The sequence below is a fragment of the Tenrec ecaudatus genome, chromosome 2, assembly GCF_050624435.1.
Source record: "Tenrec ecaudatus isolate mTenEca1 chromosome 2, mTenEca1.hap1, whole genome shotgun sequence".
NCBI classification, from domain to species: domain Eukaryota; kingdom Metazoa; phylum Chordata; class Mammalia; order Afrosoricida; family Tenrecidae; genus Tenrec; species Tenrec ecaudatus.
Window position 1 is genome coordinate 75,993,131 of NC_134531.1, and position 19,125 is coordinate 76,012,255.

At 43.1% G+C, this 19,125-nt stretch overlaps 1 protein-coding gene across 1 annotated transcript in view; it reads right to left on the reverse strand.

Moving 5' to 3' along the window:
- DMGDH (dimethylglycine dehydrogenase) overlaps positions 1 to 19,125 on the reverse strand; it is a 302,254-nt gene that overhangs the window by 127,085 nt on the left and 156,044 nt on the right. Inside the window, exon 3 of the mRNA XM_075541210.1 lies at positions 16,185 to 16,283. Coding sequence (XP_075397325.1) covers positions 16,185 to 16,234 — 50 coding nt within the window. The 5' untranslated portion in view covers positions 16,235 to 16,283. The remainder of the gene's footprint in view (positions 1 to 16,184; positions 16,284 to 19,125) is intronic.

Consider the following 19,125-nt stretch of genomic DNA (forward strand, 5'->3'; position numbering starts at 1 on the left):
CACAACACTACACCATCAGGCCCCCCTTCATCACTGACAAGAAGGCTTCCATTTTCTCTCCTCCTCTCTCTCTCTCTCTCACACACACACACACACACACGCACGCACGCACAGTCGGCGATATTGCTTCACAAATACACATCACACAAATTATAGCTAAGACGCCAGAAAATGGACAAGATCAGCAATGTGAAGACTCTGGCAGCAACAAAAACCACCACGCTGCTTGTCAATATGAAGCTGTGTGACTCAAAGTGTCGTAATTGAGTGACAGTGGCACCTCTGACTAGAGCGCACTGGGTGCATTGGGTGCCATCAAGTTAGTCTGACCCATACCACCCTGCCCACAGCCCTCCCAAACACTGCCCAGTCCTGTGTAATCGTCACAATGGCTCCTATCCTGAGCTCACTCCTGCAGCCTCTGTGTCAATCCACAGTGTCGAGGGTCTTCCTCTTCTTCACTGCCCCTCCAATGCAGGTCTGTGCAGCTGTTTCTCTTACCTTGAGTCGTGCCCCATCAGCACATGAAGATCCCGAAGTTTCCACTCCCACAGGCTTTCCCCCACTCGGGTCACCATGGTCGATTCCATTCCCAGAAAGCAGCTCCCCCTCCGTCACATGTCGCGGGCCCTCCTACCCATCAGGCCTTCAACGCCTTGAAGCTCTGCATCAGGGTTTCAGCAGCTTCCTCTGAAGTGGGGAGCTAGCTCCTCCTCCTTTGTCTGGAAGCTCTGCTGGCATCTGAAATAGCTTCCAGCACCACCACCACACAAGAGCCAGAACGGCACGACAGACAAACTGACAGACAAGCCATGAGGAGCAGATTCGAATAGTTCAAATGTAAATTAGAGTTTCTACTTTGTAGGGATATTGATACTTGTCAGCTGTACTTAGCACAATGTTTTTTGTGGTCCTAACCATAGGGAGACTTGTATTTAAAACATAATAAACGGCTGCTGAGACACTGCACAACGTTTTCAGAGACAGTCGTTTTGGTTTCGCCCCCTCTGACGGGGCGTCCAGTGTGGTTTGCACCCCCAGGGACGCCGCAGCAGTAAGGCCCAGCACTGCTTTGCAGAGTGTAGTACAAAGAGAAGGCACTGGAAGAGACGACGAGGAGGAGAAAAGACTGAGCCTACAGAATAGCTTCTCTATAGACCGTTCGGAGCACATTCTAGACCAATTTTCACCAATGAAGCAAGGACGGTGCTATTGTAATTTTTTAGTAGTGTTAAGCCAAAGAGCGAAGAGCATGTATTCTGCTAAAGTTATCTAAAGATGGCTGACAAATGCTGGGATGGGACACAATTTTCACACTTGTCATAGGCGCTGCTTTCCTTTGACCGGTGAACTCAAATTCATTCCAGCTCATTGTCGGGTCTGGACTGGAATGAACTTGAAAGCTTGTTCGTTTGAATCTGAGCAGAAGTAGACCTCCAGCCCTTGCTTCTGTGATGCTGCTGAGTGGATTCCACCACAGACCTTCCTGTTAGGAGGTGCATGTGAACCGCTTGCGCCACCAGAGCTTCTCCTGGGACTGATGCAAAATCCATGGTCACGGAGCCCATTCCAGCTCACAGGGAGCCAGTAATACCGAGCAGATCAACTGCGTTGAGTCCCCAAGGCTTTCCTCTTCACGGAAGCAGACTGCCACATCCTTCTCCCTCGGGGCAGCTGGAGGGTTAGCCGCAGAGCACTGCCTTCGGCTCCTAAACCACAGACCTGCTACATCGAGCTGTTAGGAAAACTGGAAAAGTGAGCTTGGGGGATTCTGCTCTGAAAGTGAGGACCCCTAAATTGGGAAATGCCTTCCAAATGCAGGAATGGTGACCAAAGGCTCTTACAGTGAGATGACGAGCACATTGCCCAATAAAAACTGAATATTCGATAAACTGCTAACCCCTCGACAATTTTATTATATTAGGACCAAAGCAGATACAGGAGATACATATCTCACGGTTAAGAGGTAACGGAGGTCATTTGCAAGAACACAGTTAAAGGCAAAGACTGAAATAAAAAACAAATGAGGTGGGGGAAATCCATTTAAGTCTCCCAGAAACTTTAATGAAAACATCAATAACCATAAAAGTCTGATGAAAAATAGAATATTTACATTTAACTTGTAGACTTGCTCATTTCCCCCCTAGATTCCCTGTCACATTGAATACTAAAACAGAAATATAGTTAGCTCTGTGAAGCTATTCTGTGTGCCAAAGTAACAGTGGAAGTTATACAAGGCTCCAAACTCATGGGCTATATCACCCAGAGTGAGCCCTAAGCATGAACTGTAGACAAATATGTTGTTGTTAGCTGCCCTCAAGTAGATTCCAACTCATAGAGGAGACTCCATGTGTGCAGAGCAGAACTGCCCTATGGGATTCTCAAGGATGTGACCTTTTGGGAATAGAGCACGAGGTCTTTCTTCCAGGTGCCTCTGGGTAGATTCCACCTTCCAGCTTTTCAGCTAGTAGTACCACCTGTATACTGATACTGTAGTATCAGTGTAGTATCAGTGGCCAGTTTCTGTGGAGTTGAGTCTTGTTCACGGCAATCACCAGACATGTCAGAGTAGAACTGTGCTCCGTGGGGTCGTCAGCTGAGTGACCTTTTTCCAGCGGAGATGATTGCCAGGCCCTTTTTTAACAGAATGCCAAAACTGTAGGGCAATATCATCAATATCACCTGCAAGTAAAAGTTTGCTGGAGCTCAACTAACAATGCTTGAAGCGATACATTGACAGGCAGCTGCCAGAGGGTCAGGCCAATTCAGATGAGGATGTAGGACAAGGGATGTCATTGCTGATAGCTGATGAATCTTGGCTGAAAGCAGAGAATACCAGAAAGAAGTTTACTTATGTTTTACTTATTGACTATGCAAAGACATTCAATTGTGTGTACTATAATAAACGATGACTAACCTTGAGAGGAATGGGAACTCCAGAACCTTTCATTGTGCTCCTGAGGAACTTTTACATGGAGCAAGAGGCAAGGGAGGGCAGAGGAGGAAGGGAAAGAAAATGAGGAGTTGATACCAAGAGTTCATGTAAAAAGAAAATGTTTTGAGAATGATGATGGCAACAAACGTACAAATGTGCCTGACACAATGGATGGATTGTGATAAGAATTGTACAAGCCCCCAATAAAGTGATTTTTTTTAAAGAAAGAAATTAGGAAAGGTGTGGGTCAAGGTTGTGTCCTCTCACCATACTTAATCAATCTGTATGCTGAGCAAATGATCAGAAGCGCTGGCATCAGAAGAACAAGACATCAGAATTGCAGCAGAGCTTATTAAGCTACAATATACAGATGATACAACCTTGCTTGTTGAAAGTGAAGAAGACTTAAAGCACTTGCTACTGAAGATCGAGGACTGCAGCCTTCGGTATGGATTATAGCTTGATATAAAGAAGATCAAAATCCTCACAACCAGACCAATAAGTAACATAAGTGGAGAAAAGGTTAAAGTTTTCAAGGTTTTGTCTTGCTTGGATCCACAGTGGATGTTCATGGAAGCAGCAGTCAAAAGATCGAAAGATGAGTTGCATTGGGTCAATCTGCTGCACAGACCTCTTTAGAGCGCTGAAAACCAAGGATGGTACTTTGAGGATTAAGGTGAGCCTGACCCCAGCCATGGTGTTTTCCATTGTGCCATACTCATGTGAAAGCTGTACCCTGAGTAAGGAAGACTGAAGAAGAACCGATGCATATGGATTGTGGTGTGAGGGAAGAATTCAGAAAGTATCTTGGACTGCTAAAATACAAACCAATCTGTTTTGGAAGAAGTTTGGCCAGAATGCTCCTTAGAGGCAAGGATGGCAAGACTTCTTATACACTGTATAAGGCCAGTTACCTCGAGAAACAAATCTAGAGACGCTTACATGTGTGTAAAAGAGAGCTGTATATCGAAGATCAATTATACATTAAGAAAGCATCCTAGTTCAGTCCACATCAAGTCCATAAATCCAAATATTAGCCCATATGTCTGACACTAGTCCATAAATTCCTCCTAAGACTCACATAGCCATTCACAATGATGCTGAATGCAGGAAGATCACAGGCCAGTGGGTGAAAAGTCTTGTGGATCCAGCTGTGGTGGAAGCATCTCAGCATTGGTGCAGGTCTCCACGTGGCTCTTCCAGCTCTCCAAGTGTTTCAACAGAAAGGTGAGCTGCGGCTTGTCAACAAGATGAAGGCAGAGAGAGAGTATGATTGACCTGCCTCCAGGGAGAAAGAAAGGACGTTCACAGAATCCTCATGAGAAGCCCACGCCCATAAGGAGGCATCATTAGGCTGTGACATGGTTGACAGGCTAGACTCCACCCCTATGCTTATGTATCAAGTTGACATGGAATCATGTAAACTGCCACATATACGTTGGACATGTTATCAGGAGAGACTAGTCCCTGGAGGAGGACATCATACTGGGTGAAGTGTAGGAGCTCTCTTATTGGAAACTTAATTATGATGGATGAACTATTGTATACGATAATACCTGGTTAGTTGACCTCCCTCTTGACCCATCCTGAATTTAAATATCTCTCAGTTGTTCTACAACAGAAATTTTCTCTATGGTGTATTTTAATAATCCTGGTGGTCTTTTCTTTCTCTCTCTTCTTTTTAAAATTGTTATTGTTTCAGATTGGTTTGTTTTTTTCTTGTTTCTGTTATATTTCCTGGTTTACAAAACATGGAAGGAGTGGATGCATAGAGACAATAACTAATGAGATAGTCTGTCAGGGGTGGGAGGGGAAGGACTAGGGGGACTGGGGAGCAAATAATGAAAATGGGAGGGAGGAGGGTGGACTAGAACTGATCGTGATGATTTCTATAAAAGGCTTTTTAAAGCAACTTAACTATGAAAGCGTATGACATGTGAATTGTATATCAATAAAACTATTGGGAAAAGAAAAAGAGGCAGGCCCTCAAGGAGATGGACTGACACAGTGGCTGCACCAATGGGCTCAGGCAGAGGGACAAACATGTGGATGGCGCCAGGCTGGTCAGGGTTTCGTTCTGTTGTGCATAGGGTCTCTATGGGTCAGGACTGACTCGATGACCCCTAACAACAACAACAAGAATGTATGGATGTTGGCTCATCAATTGTAACAAATGTACCATAGATGTTAATGACACAAGAAACCATATGCACTGGCAAGATAGGCCACATGGGACTTCTTTGTATTTTCTGCAAACCTAAAACTACTCAAATGATAAAATAAAGCCTATTTTAAGTAAAAGGAGAAAAATAAAAACAGAATACAAAAACCAAAAGAGAAAGCCAGTATCTTAGAGTGCAAGGAGAATGATGGATTGTCCTTTAACTCCATAACTTTGATAAAAGACAATGGGGGCCCAAAAGCATTCGGTGACGTGCTCAAGGTCATTTGTAGAAAAAGAAATCATGTTAAGAAACCAAATCATCGGATTCTTTTTTTCAAGAATCCTTTCTCAGAGCCTCCCTCAAGTTGATGAGGATGCCGGAGGCTGTGGCTTTGCTCCCCTCCACAGCCAGCCAGGATGGTGGCCTCAGTTTATGGTGCGCTTCCGGAGATTTATCCCTGCCTCCACTCGGGCTGCTGGGTCCCAAGTCTCAGGCAAGAAAAATGGGAGTCATAAAACCAATTTCCACAGGGGCCATAATATAGAAAATACGGCTTCTTTTTTCCTGCTAAATCAAACATTTGGGCCAGCTTTCCCTACAAATCCTGTCTTCCAGGGGCAGCCTGGTGGTGTTCACTTGACACATCTTTGCTGCTGGTCTCCTCTGTGACAGCGGAGCATTTTTTACCACGGGATTCATCTGCAAGCATGGAAGCTTGATGTTCTCACTGAAGGGCCTGCAGGCGTCTAATTAAAGTCTTCTCTTTGAAATCGAGTAGAAAAATTGGGCAAATTTCGCAAAAAGCCAGGTAAGCACAGGTTTACTAGTGCTTACTTCACTGATCTGTAGTGAGCAAAGCAAGTCCAGGCTTACTTTGTTTACGGGATTCTCTCTCTCTGATAGGGACTGTAAATTTGAAAGGAGGCATTCATCCTGCAAGGCCCGGGGGTGGCGGGATCAGCGGGGCTGGCTGGGAAAGAGAGAGAAGCCAGCCCTGCCGAGAAGCAGAAACTTGGATGTAGTGAAATATTGTGAAATTGTTCACTACAGATCAGTAAGTACGCACAAATAAGCCTATACTCACCTTGCTTATTGGGTAATCCAACATGGAGTAGGAAAAAAAAATCTATTGCTACCTAAAAGCAGTGGGAAGTAGAGATGATAAATAAATACCCTTAGAAAACATAGTTTGGTTCTTAAGGAAAACATGCATATAAAAATTATGGTAGAATTAATAATAAATGTCCCTAAAGTCACGCAGTTGTGGTGACCACAAAAAAAAAAACCAAACAAAACAAAACACTGCTATTGAATGCATTCTGCAAGCCTCTAGGACAGAATAGAACTACGCCTATGGGTTTCTGAGACGATAGCACTTCACAGGAGTAGAAAGCATCATCTAGCTCCTGCAGAGTGGCGGGTGGTATCAAGTTGCTGACCTGTGGTTAGCAGCCCAACACATAACCCATTTTGCCATCACAATTGGCAGGGAGGGGTATCAGGAAGGGGGCCAGCAAAGGACCAGGTGAAAATGTGCTCCCCTCACTTACACTGCTCTGCATACAGGCATGTATATATGTAAATATATTTTATATAACAATAGGGAAACAGATCTATGCACATATATTCATATGTTAAGTATTAAGGTAGCAGATGAACATTCGGCCTCTACGCAACTCCCCCCCCCCAACACAAGAATATTTTGTCCTAATAACCTGGCATTGCGTGATGCTCACCTTCCCGATACAATCGATGAAGACAAAATGGGTGTATAAGCAAAGGTGGTGAAGAAAGCTGATGGTGCCCGGCTATCAAAAGATACAGTGTCTACAGTCTTAAAAGCTTGAAGATAAACAAGCAGCCATCTAGCTGAGAAGCAACAAAGTCCACATGGAAGAAGCACAACAGCCTGTGTGATCATAAAATGTCGATGGGATCAAGTATTAGGCATCAAAGACCCAAAACACAAAAATCATATCAATGTGAATGGGGGGTGGGGGATGGAGTGGAGACCCAAAGTCCATCTGTAGACAATTGGACATCCCCTTACAGATGGGTCACAAAGAAGAGACGAGCCAGTTAAGATGCAATATAGCACCAATAAAACATATAACTTGCCTCTAGTTCATTAATGCTTCCTTCTCCCCACCCCACTATCGTGATCCCAATTCTGCATTACAAATCCGACTAGACCAGAGCATGTACATTGGTACAAATAAGAGTTGGAAACACAGGGAATCCAGGACAGATAAACCGCTCAGGACAATAATGAGAATAGTGATACCAGGAGGGGAAGGGGACGGTGCGGGGAGAAAGGGGGAGCCAATCACGTATACCCCTCTACGAGGGGATGACAACAGAAAAGAGGGTGAAGGGAGACATTGGTCAGTGGCGACCCCACAGGTGCAGAGCAGAACTGCTCCCTCGGGTTCTCAAGGCTGTGACCCTTCAGAAGCAGATCGCCAGGCCTGTCTTTAATGGCATCCCTGCCTAGGTCTGAATCATCAACTTTTCAACTAGTAATAGAAAAGGAAATTCCATGAGGAATAGCAGACCTCAAGTGTCTCCAATAAGGACTCTGTGACTTGGAGAAGTCCCAACATTAAAAAAAAAAAAATCAAGAGACTGATACCTTCCCTGGATATCTCACAAAATGATTATGTCATCAAATTTGAGATCCTGTACAACTACGTTAGCAGTAGTGACCACCCATAATGGGTTCCCTTCTTTTGACAACATCAGGGGCCCCAACCATAATGTCAAGTCCCAGCTATGTCCGCCATTTTAGAACATACCATTCATCATAGAGGCAAAAGCTCTGGGGCTAGTGTCCCATCTGCTTTACCACCTCTGATTAACAGCTGCAGAGACCAGCTCCTCTTCTGGCACTGAAAGCCCCTTCCCTAAGGAGTGCCCTGAGCCATATAGTGACTGCTCCGGGTCCTGTCCTATGAAACTGATAAAGCACCCACTGAAAAACAGCCAAGAGTGCCTGAGAGGTACTCACTCCCGGGGCAAACTCACCCATCGAGAACAGATCAGAGGATTAAGTGAGATGAAGTCAGTGAAAATGGCCCTTCTAGCCATAATTCCTTATGTTATGTATCACAATTCTAGACTCTATGCTTGTTGCTATAATCCCATTTTGGAAGGAATTCTCTATTACAGGATTAAGGTGAGATGTACCTTTAGATTACTTTACTGTAGGGTGTGTCTTTAGTCACTGTCTGTCGTTTCCTGGAGTATGGTCTCTAAAAGACAAAAACCACACCTCCATCAAAGCCATTCCTTTGTGTCTAAGAGCTAAGAGCCATTTGAGCACAGAGAGAGCCCGGGACCATTGGAAGAGCATGGTCCAGATCTCTGTCTGAAGGAGATGCTGGAAGGCAACAGAGATCATGATACAGAGACTATGGGACAGAGTAAGAGAAGTCGTGCAAAGACTATAGGACTGTGAGACCAAGCGACAAGGGAACTCCTTGGTCCAGGAAGGCAGAGGCCAAAGGACCACGTGCTGAGAGACCCAAGGACCAGAGAGAGACTTGGCTGCTGGCGGAGGAGAGCTGCTGGTATGGATCAAGAGCTGTGTCCTTACTGTTTACTGATCCTGACTTGTGCTAACCCCTGATAAACCCTCTTAACCTCAAATCAAGCAGACCAAGCATGGGGTGAAGATGTGGGAGGGATACTTCATGGAGAATGGAAATACTGTTTGGGATCAGGTAAAAGAGGAGTTCTTCATCCTGGGACCAGGGAATGGCTGGGCAGGATCGATACTCCTTTATCAATCCCTTCTTGGAAGGCGTTGCGCTATGTTTTCATCTAACAATTATTACTTACATCTATAAATCAGGAGAAAGAAATAAAACTCCACATCATAGCTAGGGGAAAGAAGGACGTGATTTGGGGGTGTTCTGTGCTAAGAAAACAAAACTCATGGCCATCGAGTCCATTCCACCTCGTAGCAGCGCTGCCCGTGTACTGCAGAGCACTGTCCAAAGGGTTTTCTTAGCTGCAATCTTGCAGAACCAGATTTTATGGCCAATGCTCCTTTGCTGCCTTGAAGCCACTAACCCACCCACTCACTCACTGCCATTGAGATGATTCTGAAGTTTCAGAGACTAAATCTTTACGGAAGCTGATAGCCTCTTTTTTCTCCCCTGGAGAGACTAGTGGGTTTGAACTACCAACTTTGTGGTTAGCAGTCACGCACTTAACCCATTATTTCATCAGGGATCCTTTGAAGCCATTGAGTGGGTTTAAATCTCCAACCATTGTTAGTAATGGAATATAAACTGTCACCCGGAAACCACTCTCTGCAGTTACATCCATATTGATCCTTGCAGCACAAGTGGATCGGGGCCTTCCTGTAAGGAGTTGGGAACAGAAAGCCTGACATTTCTTATCTCCTCCTCTGTGGCTGTGTTGGTCCCAGTCACCATAAACTCTACCTGATTTAATGAGTTTATCTTTATTCTTCTACAACAATGGTTCTCAACCTGTGGGTCATGACCCCTTTCACAGGGGTCACCAGATTCATAACAGTAGCAAAATTACCATTATGAAGTAGCAACAAAAATAATTTTATGGGTGGAGGTCACCACAACATGAGGAACTGTATCAAAGGGCCATGGCCTAGGGAAGGTTGAGAACCACTCTCCTACAAGATACTTTCAATATCAAGGGTGTTGAAACACAGCATCAAGGATGGAACTTTTTAGAAGAAAGTCTGTTCATTTGAGCTCACTCTTAATCTAAAACCCTAATCTAAGAATAATTAGTTTTTATGATGTGACCATGCCCAATATTTGCCCTCATGAAGATATGGGTGCTATAGCAAAGTATGGTGAAGAACTCAGACAGGGACTGGCTATCAGAAAGAACAGCATCTGGACACTAAGAGGCTTGTCTAAAAACAAGCAGCCATCCCACTGAGGTATCAGCTAAATCTACATAGAAGAATCATACCTGCCCATGTCACCTAAGGATTGTAAATAATAAAATCCAAGAGCAGAGGAGGGAATTGTACTAGGGCTTACGTTATGTGCACCAGTTTGCAATAGGCTGTAGATAACAATAAAAGCCCAAAATCCTTTGCAGAGTCCCCATGCAGATTAAGACTCCGGGGAATTTCCTCAGACCATTGACCATGGATATGAATAGCCATGTTCCTCAGACAGAGTGCATTGACAAGTGGACTGCTGCAGCTATCAAACTCAAATTCACTGTCATCAAACCAGTTCTGACTTGTAGCGAAATTGAGCTTTCCCTTTGGGGTTCCCAGGCTGTGAATCTTTGGGGCAGCTGGTGGCCTCCTCTTTCGCCTGAAGAACAGCTTGTAGATTTGAACTGCTGATCTTTCAGTTGGCAGGCTCATACTGCTGATACACTAAAAAAAAAAAAAATGAAACTCCCTGCCATCGACTCAATGCTGACTCATAAGTGACCCCCACTATGTGTTTCCAAGACTATAACTGTTTATATGAGTAGAAAGTCCCATCTTTCTCCCAAGCAGTTGATGGTGGTTTCAAACTGCTGACCTTGGGGATTGCAGCCCAATTCATAACCACTGCACCACCAGGTGTAGTTAGGTTAAAATTTAACAGCTTATTATTCGTTTTCCTTTATGACCCATTTTTTATATATTCTAGTTTTCATTTTTTTCTGCTTTTAGATCGAGGTTTCCCTGTGGTTTCTGCTGTTGTTGTTGTTGAGTAGTTTTTATTTGCTTTTTGGGAGGGTATGATTTTATTTATATGTAATTCAGGATAGGTGACTATAAAGACAGTGAGTAGAGGATGTGAGGGCTATGTGTCTGAAACATCTGTCACCCCATTGCTGACCAGGTTGATTTGGCTGATTGGTTGGCTAGTCAGTATCCTTCACTGCTTTATGTGTGTCTCTCCCAAAGCTGCACGCTCAGTTGAAGAAGACAACCTTCCCTGATAGAAGGACGACCGTCCTTCAGTCAAGGGTATATGAATATCTGCACTCCCGTGCTAGAACCTCCAAACAAGTCTCAAGACAGTGATTAGATTAATCATTTCTTAGGGTTATGGCAGGGGAGGGTAGGAGGAAATAGGTAACTAATAATATTGGGTACAAAAATGAAGAAAATGTGTTAGAATTGACTGTGGTGATGATTGCACAACTCTTTTTAATATATTTAAACCATCGGATTGTATGGTACATGAATTATGTGTCCTGGGAACTGTTCTTAAAAAGCCAGTTGAGATGAGTTGGATTTAGCGAACTGTTCACAAAGAAATGAGAAAGTAAAGGAGAAATATTATGTTTAGGGTGAGTAACCAGGAAGACACCCTCTTACCCAGCTTATCAAGGTTACCATCACCTTTTTACATGGATATCACTTGATCCTGACATGATGACAGGAGAAAGGCATTTCCCACCTTTGTAGTATTCTCCCCCCGCCAAAAAAAAAAAAAAGTCCATAACCCCATTCTAATCATGATGAAAAACATCAGACAAATCCAATTGAGGGGCATTCTTCTACAAAATACCTGCTAAGCACTCTTCAACATTGGTAAGGTCATGGGAAAAAACAAACAAGGAAAACTATCACAGACCAGAAGAGACTAAGAAGATATAAGAACTAAATGCAATGTGGTTTCCTGGTTTGGATCCTGAAACAGTAAAAAGGTATTAACTGGGAAACTGGTGACAACTTCTGAAGGTGTGGAGTTTAGCCAACAGGAATGGATCTACCAATGGTTATTTAATTTTGAGAGAAGCACCGCAGAAACATAAGAAATATAGCTGACCCTTAGATGCAAGGAATGTGAAACTTTGGCTCTCTTACTTTGGACATATTATTAGAAAAGACCAATCACAAGAGAAGGACATTGTGGTCAGTAAAGTAGATAATCAACGTCTTTGCCCACTCTAGATTGACTATTGACGTACTCGTGAAAAGCTCTTGTTTAACCCCTGTGTGGTTGAGTCCTGTCGTCAGCAAAACGTGGATAGTCACGTCCTTAGCTCACAGGTTTACTGGGAAGACTAACTGTACCCAGGAAGCGCCTAAGGAGCCCTGGTGATGCTGTGGGTTGGACAGCGTAAGGTTGGTGGCAGTTCCATAGAAGAGCGAGGAGGCGATCTCTCCTGTAAAGATGAACAGTCTCAGAAACTCTATGTGGGCTTGATATGGGTCTTGGTGATATAGTAGATTACGCATAGGGCTGCTAACTGCAAGGGCAGCAGTTCAACTCCACCAGCTGCTCCTCTGGAGAAAGATGAGGCTATCTCTTTCTATAAAATCTTACAGCCTGGGAACCCTAGGGAACAGTTCTACTCTGTCCCATAGGGACACTTGGAGTCAAAATTGATTCAATGGCAATTGGTTTGTGTTGGTTTGAGTTGGAATTGACTAGATGACATTGGGTTGGGGCAATGAAGCACTTAAAGAAGTCCTGATGGCAAAACCTCTAAAAGCTCAGGAGTTCAAAACCCACCAGCCTCACAGTGGCAGGAAAGGCCTGGCATTCTACTCCCATCGATTTGAGGGCCTATGAAACTCCCTGGGGCAGCTCTCCGAGTTCCCGGAGGGTACCTGTGAGGCAGAATCTACTTGACAACAAGCTGCAGTATGCATAGCACAGCCAACCCCACCCAGTCAGTGCTCAAAGGATGCAAAAAAGCATGTGACTTCAGAAGACAGGCTAATTATCCTGTTAAAGAAAGTCCAAACACATGCTTCAAGTCAATTCTGCCTCACAGCAACTCTATAGGGCAGAGTAGAACTGCCCGGCGGGGGGAGAGAAAGACTGTAACTCTTGACAGGAGTAGAAGGCCTCGTCTTGCTCCTGCGCAGTCACTGGTGGCTTCGCACTGCTGATCTTGCAGTTAGCAGCCCAATTCATAGCCCGAGATGCCACCAGGGCTCCAGTTGCCCTGTTAGAAAGCATTAAAGGAAATGATAAGACAAGAGAGGGACTTTCGAAGCTAGAAAGAAGACTGGAAATGCCGTCACCACTTCTGGGGGGCTTCGGGGTCTCAGAGGGTCCAGAATGAACCGTTCTAGTGATCCAAGAGGCTCTGGGTCAGCTGGCAGCTCTCTGAGCTCTGAGGGATGCAGTCATTACCTGTGGAGGAGGAACCCCTGAATATCTCTCTCTCTCACACACACACACACACACACACACCATCCCTGCGGCTTCTCTAAGCATCTACTCACTAGATTCTAGTGAACTGAAATCGAGGGTTTAGCTGTGGACCAGCATGCAGACTTGGGAAGGGACTGTCCACCAGAAGGAGAAGGCACACCCAGCACGCTGGGAAAAGGGTGTTTTGTACTTTGAGTGCAAAACAAGTCGAAAAAGTTGCTTAGGGTCATCTTTTCATTTTACTTGTGACTAATCCCAGGCCCATGAAGGGGTGTGCCTGTGTGAGGTGGTTTGAAGCTATGCTGGGCCAGGTGGTGAGTGTGCCAATGGCAAGGGGCAAGAAAGACAGAAAAACCGGAATTCGAATCCGAGGAGGAGGGTTTTTGATGAAAACTCCACCCTGCAATCCCTTTTTGGGCATCCTGAGTGCTGGCCATGAAAAATCCTGGCAGCTCGTGGCAGTGGAAGACTATATGGACAGCGGGTTCCTGTCCAGAAGCTATCGGTGGGGGACGGAGACCGAGAGCCATTGCACATCCCTCTGATGACCTCATGGCGGCATTCCATTGAGAACTCACATGCCCTCATGGTGAGGTAGGACGTGAACAGGGTGGGTAAGAAGACTCGTGAACCTGAAGAATATAGGACAACTAGGTCGTGACTGACCCGCAGAAAGGACTTTGCTTTCCTTGCCAAAGGAAACGCCGAGGCTGCCCAGGTTTCCCCCGAGTCTGCAGTTTGCAACCATTGCCCTTCACGGTGCCAAAGCACAAAGACCTCCCGTGTCTGGAGCTAAGTAAAGCATGTGTGGTCTAACAAGAACTACGGAAAGGCCTGTTTAAAGAAGGCTCAATTCACCCTGTGGAATTGCAAATAAAAAGTTCTGCTGCTTTCCCTTCTTCGTAGTGATAAAAGGGATATTTTAGCGTTTAAAGGAATGATATTCATCTCCCCCTGGAGCGGGGTAAGGTGGAGGTATCCTTTAAAGGAAGTGTGAGAAAGGCTCGGGGCTGGGCAGTGTCGTAGTCTAAGGTGCATAGAGTAGTCAGGGAGTTGGAACTGGTGCAACAGCACTTACCAAGTCCAAACCCATGACCAGGGAGTTGGTTCCAGCTTACAGCAGCCCTCTGTGCCAGGGCTGAACTGCCCCTGTGGGGCCTGAGAGGGTGACTGGACTGATGGAAGTCGAAAGCCCCATCTTCCTCCCACAGCTGGTGGTTTGAATTGCTGACCCTCAAGGTATCAGCCCATTGCGTAACCACAGCGCCCCCAGGAGTCCTTAGATCAACCGCAATCCTTTACCTCCAGGATCCTTAGTACTCCGCTGATACTCCAAAGGTTGTTGGTTCCAACCCACCTAGCAGTTCTGCGGTGAGAGACTGAGCCATCTTCTTCCATAAAGATTACAGTTTAAAAATCCCTATAGACAGTTCAGCCCTGTCATATGGGGTTGCTTACAATCAATGGAACCTAAAATCAGCAACGCCCTTTACCTGAAGCATCACACTTGTTTCAACATCTAAAAAAATCAATTCATGTAATTAATACATCTTGTCATTAGAATAAAAAGCAAAATTTGCTTGATCACCTCACTAGACACAGAAAAACATCTCACAAAATCCAACAGCCATTCATGATTAAAACAAACAACAACAAAAACCACTCATCAAACTAAGAACAAAAGAGAATTCCTAATATAGCACTATGAGAAACCCACAATAGCACTATAGATGGCATTGTATCTTATGGTGAAAGACTAGATGCTATCGCTCAGAGATTGAGAACAATACAAGACTGCCCGCTCTCTACTTTTATTCAGCATTGTACTAAAGGTTCTAAGCAGGGCAATTAGACAAGAAAGAGAAATAAAATGCATTTATACATGGACATAAAGAATTGAAACTAATGTGCTTGACACAATGGATGTATGTATGGATTGTGATAAGAGTTGTATGAGCCCCCAATAAAATGATTTAAAAAAAAGAAAGAATGGAAACTATTCCTACTCACAGATCAAAACATTTTATATCTAGAAAATTCTAAGGAATGCACTAAAAAACTATTACAATAATAAATAAGCTCAACAAAGTTTCAAGAACAAGATAAATACCAAAAAACCTTTGTTTATGTATACTGGCAATGACCATCTGGAAATAAACCTTGATTTATGTGTGCTGACAATGAACCATCTGGAAATAAAATTAAGAAAACAATTCCATTAATATAACAGCGAAAAGAGTAAAATACTTAGGAAGAAACTCAATCCCCAAAGTGCAAAATTTATACTTTGAAAGCCATGAAACATAGTTTAAAAGTAAAGAACAGTCTCTAAGCAACAGCATGCCCACAGGTACTGAAAGAAGACAGGGACCTTTTACGGATTGCTAACAGTGAGAGAAAACTTTCCCCTAGAACTGATTTCCTACATTTGGACTGCTAGACTCTCAAATCCTGGGAGAATAAAGTTCTGTCTGTTAACGCCATCTCCTCGTGGCGTTTCTGTATTGGCAACAATACATCACTAGCACAACATCTATGTTTTATCCAAATAAATAAATGGCTAAGCACACAAGCTTTTAAATTACACTTGATTCCTTAATTAGTTATTTCTCCTTCTCTTTTAATACAGTCATAAAAGAATTCGGAGTATGTCTCTATGTAATTCTTTTAAAGATGAAATAAGAAAAACTGCGAGTGTTTGGGTTATGATGACATATTCTAGTCCATTGTTTAATGTTATGAACATATTTACTAATTGAATCTCTTGATCAAATTTTCCAGTGTTTGTCATTTTCTTTCTAGAATGCACGATTTTCAAAGTGCAGAATTTTATAGTCCAAGAGGCCTATGATGGAGTTGATAGATCCACATCTCTCCCAGCTGGGTTAATTATCTACAGAGCTACTCAACCCCCTTGAATCTCAGTTCTTCCAGTCATGTAATGAAAACAATTAGACTTACCTGTAAGTGATGCTATGCAAACAAAATGAGATCATCAGAGTAAAGTGCATCTCATAGGACTTGATAGATCCCAGTCTCAATAAATAGCATTTTCTCTTCCTGAAAAAAAAAAAAAAGTAAAGAACACCTGAATAATTGGGAAAATATTCCAAGTTTATGGCTGAGATTTAAGATTCAGGCAGCAAGTCCCTCTCAAACATTGAATCTAGAGATTAAGTGCAATCCCATGATAATTTCAGCTGGATAAAATTGATAAATTGTTTCTAAAATTCATGTTTCTAAAATTCACAATTGCCAAAACTATCTTTGAAAAGAACGTAGTAAGAAAACTCAGACATCCTGATTTCATCCTGATAAGGCAACAATAATCAATACAGTCTGTAATGGCACATAGGTATAAACCAATAGAATGGAATTGATAGTCCAGAAGTAAACCCATACATCTAAATTTAACCCTTACAGAAATATACGGTGCCAAGACCATCCAATGGGGGAAACGAGTAGGCTCTTCAATAAATAATGCTTGGCAAATGGATTTCCACACGCAGTAGAGATTGAAGTTAGACCCCTTCACCTCACACCTTGTATGAAAATTACTTCAAAATAAATGAAAGGCCCAAGTGCAAGCATTAAAACCATAAAACTCTTAGAAGAAACACATGTGGGTGGGGTGGGGCGGAGAGATCTTTATGACCTTGGAGTTAACAAAGGATCCTGAGATATGGCACTAAAAGCTTGAGCAAAATTTTCAAAATACATGGGATTTCATCAAAATTAAGAATATTTGTGCTTCCAAGGACAGCATAAAAGAAAATGGGAGAAAATTTTTGCAAGTTACCTATTTTAGAAAGTATTCCTATCTTTATATCTCTATATAAGGCATTCTTACAACTAGATGATATAAAGGTAAACGGATTGTGATGAGTTGTATGAGCCCTAATAAAACGATTTTTTTAAAAGAAAGAAAATAAATGTATTTTCCAAACAAAATAAAACAAAAAAGAAAAAATGGGCAAAGAACAGACAATTTTCCAAGAAAGATATGTAAATGGTCCAAGTCAGCACATAAAAACGTGCTCAGCTACATTAGTCATCTGGGAAATGCAAAACCACAATCAGCTGACCAATGCAAGGAAACGATTTAAAAGCACTGAACCATACAAGAGAAGATTCTTGGAACGATACTTGTTTTGTTAACTATACAGGCAGTCTGTGGGTTACAAATGCCTGATTTACAGACAACTCCTACTTGTCCCTTCATGCTATGTAAATCTCCCCTCACTTTGAAACCATGGAAACTACCCCTACTTGCAACAAATTCTCATCACAGTCACCTTCATTTACTGGATGTGAAGTTTTTAAATCATTAAAAGGTAGCCAGTCTTTTCTTGCACTAAAATAGGGCTAAGTAAGAAGCATATGACCCTGTTCTGACTCACCTATAAATTCCCCTTGAACACTGAGAGACACATTTAGGTCTAGTTTGTAACCTAAGGACTACTTATATACTTAAAACAACAATAATAAAATCCTGCAGTAAGACACAAAGCAAACCAATGAGATAGTACTTCATACCCAAATCAGGCTGGCAAGAGCCAAAAAGCCAGAGAGCAACAAGTGGTGTTGAGGATGTAGAAAAATCAAAACCCTTCACCCACTGATGGCAGGAATATAAAATGGTGCAACTGCTTTGGAAGACAGTCTTCCAGCTCCTGAAGAGATTAAACATCGTCTAGTTAGGTAGGTACCCAAGAGGAACAAAAATACATGTCCGAATAAAAATGTGTGCAACTATAGTCATAGCAGCATTATTCCTAAAAGTCAGAAATGAAAACAATCCACATGTCACCAATTGCCAAATGGACAAATGGAATGAGATATTCTATATACTAGAATATTAGTTGGCCATAAAAAGAAATGCAGTGTTGATATGTGGACGGTTCAGCCTCCACAACTGAATGGGTCCAAGGGGCGGTTGTGTAATTGAAGGGTAAATTACAGACAAAGCAGACAAAGCATGCCAGGGCTCACCTCTTCTATGGTGAACAGAACCAGAATGAGCGAGTAATGGATTCTCTCACAAGCTTATGTAGTCTCGGACATGCAAGTCATGGCAAGTACATACATAACAGGAAGGGGTTGTAGTAGAGGCATGCATGTAACATGAAGGGAACGAGCTAGGGGTATACATGCAATCGGAAGGGGAGGCACTAGAGGCATACATGTGGTAGGAAGTTACATACATAACAAGATGGGTGTGTTCTAGAGTCAAGATGGCAGCTTAACCTTGGTCATATCTGATTTGGCTTGACCTTAGGTGCCCCTGAGCTCTTCTCCAGGGGAATAATCTATGATCCTTATCAGAAGGGAATGGACCCTATTTAGAGTTAGATGGTCTGGCTGATCTTTGATTGTCTTGATTGTCTGATGGCAAATAACCTTTAGACTTCAAGCAGTGAACCTTCAAGAGTATAGTAAGCAACCATGTGCTTGCAAGCGGCACCTTAAAATTGGCATTATTAAGCGGGAGGTGGATTGTGGGGAACAACTTTTACTCAGGAGAATATGATTGGGATGCATCTCCAACCCACTAACATGAAGCCCTCCCTGCTCCGGAGTTCTGGTCTCTCTGATTATTTAACGTATGAGAGTAGAGAATTTGTCCCCATGCACTCTTCCTGGTTCTCTGTCTCCTACACTGATAAATGCTACAGCGTAGAACAACCTTGAAAAGATGCTAAGTGAAAGTAGTCAGTTATGAAAGACTACATGTTATATGATTCCATTGATACAAAATGTCCAGAGCAGGGAACTCAATGTAATCAGAAAATTAATAAATAGTTGCCTAAGGGGTGGTGGAAGTAACATCTAAAGGGTACAGCTTTGTTTATGAGATGATGAAAATGTTCTAAAATTGAGGTACCCTCCAAACTTGCCACCT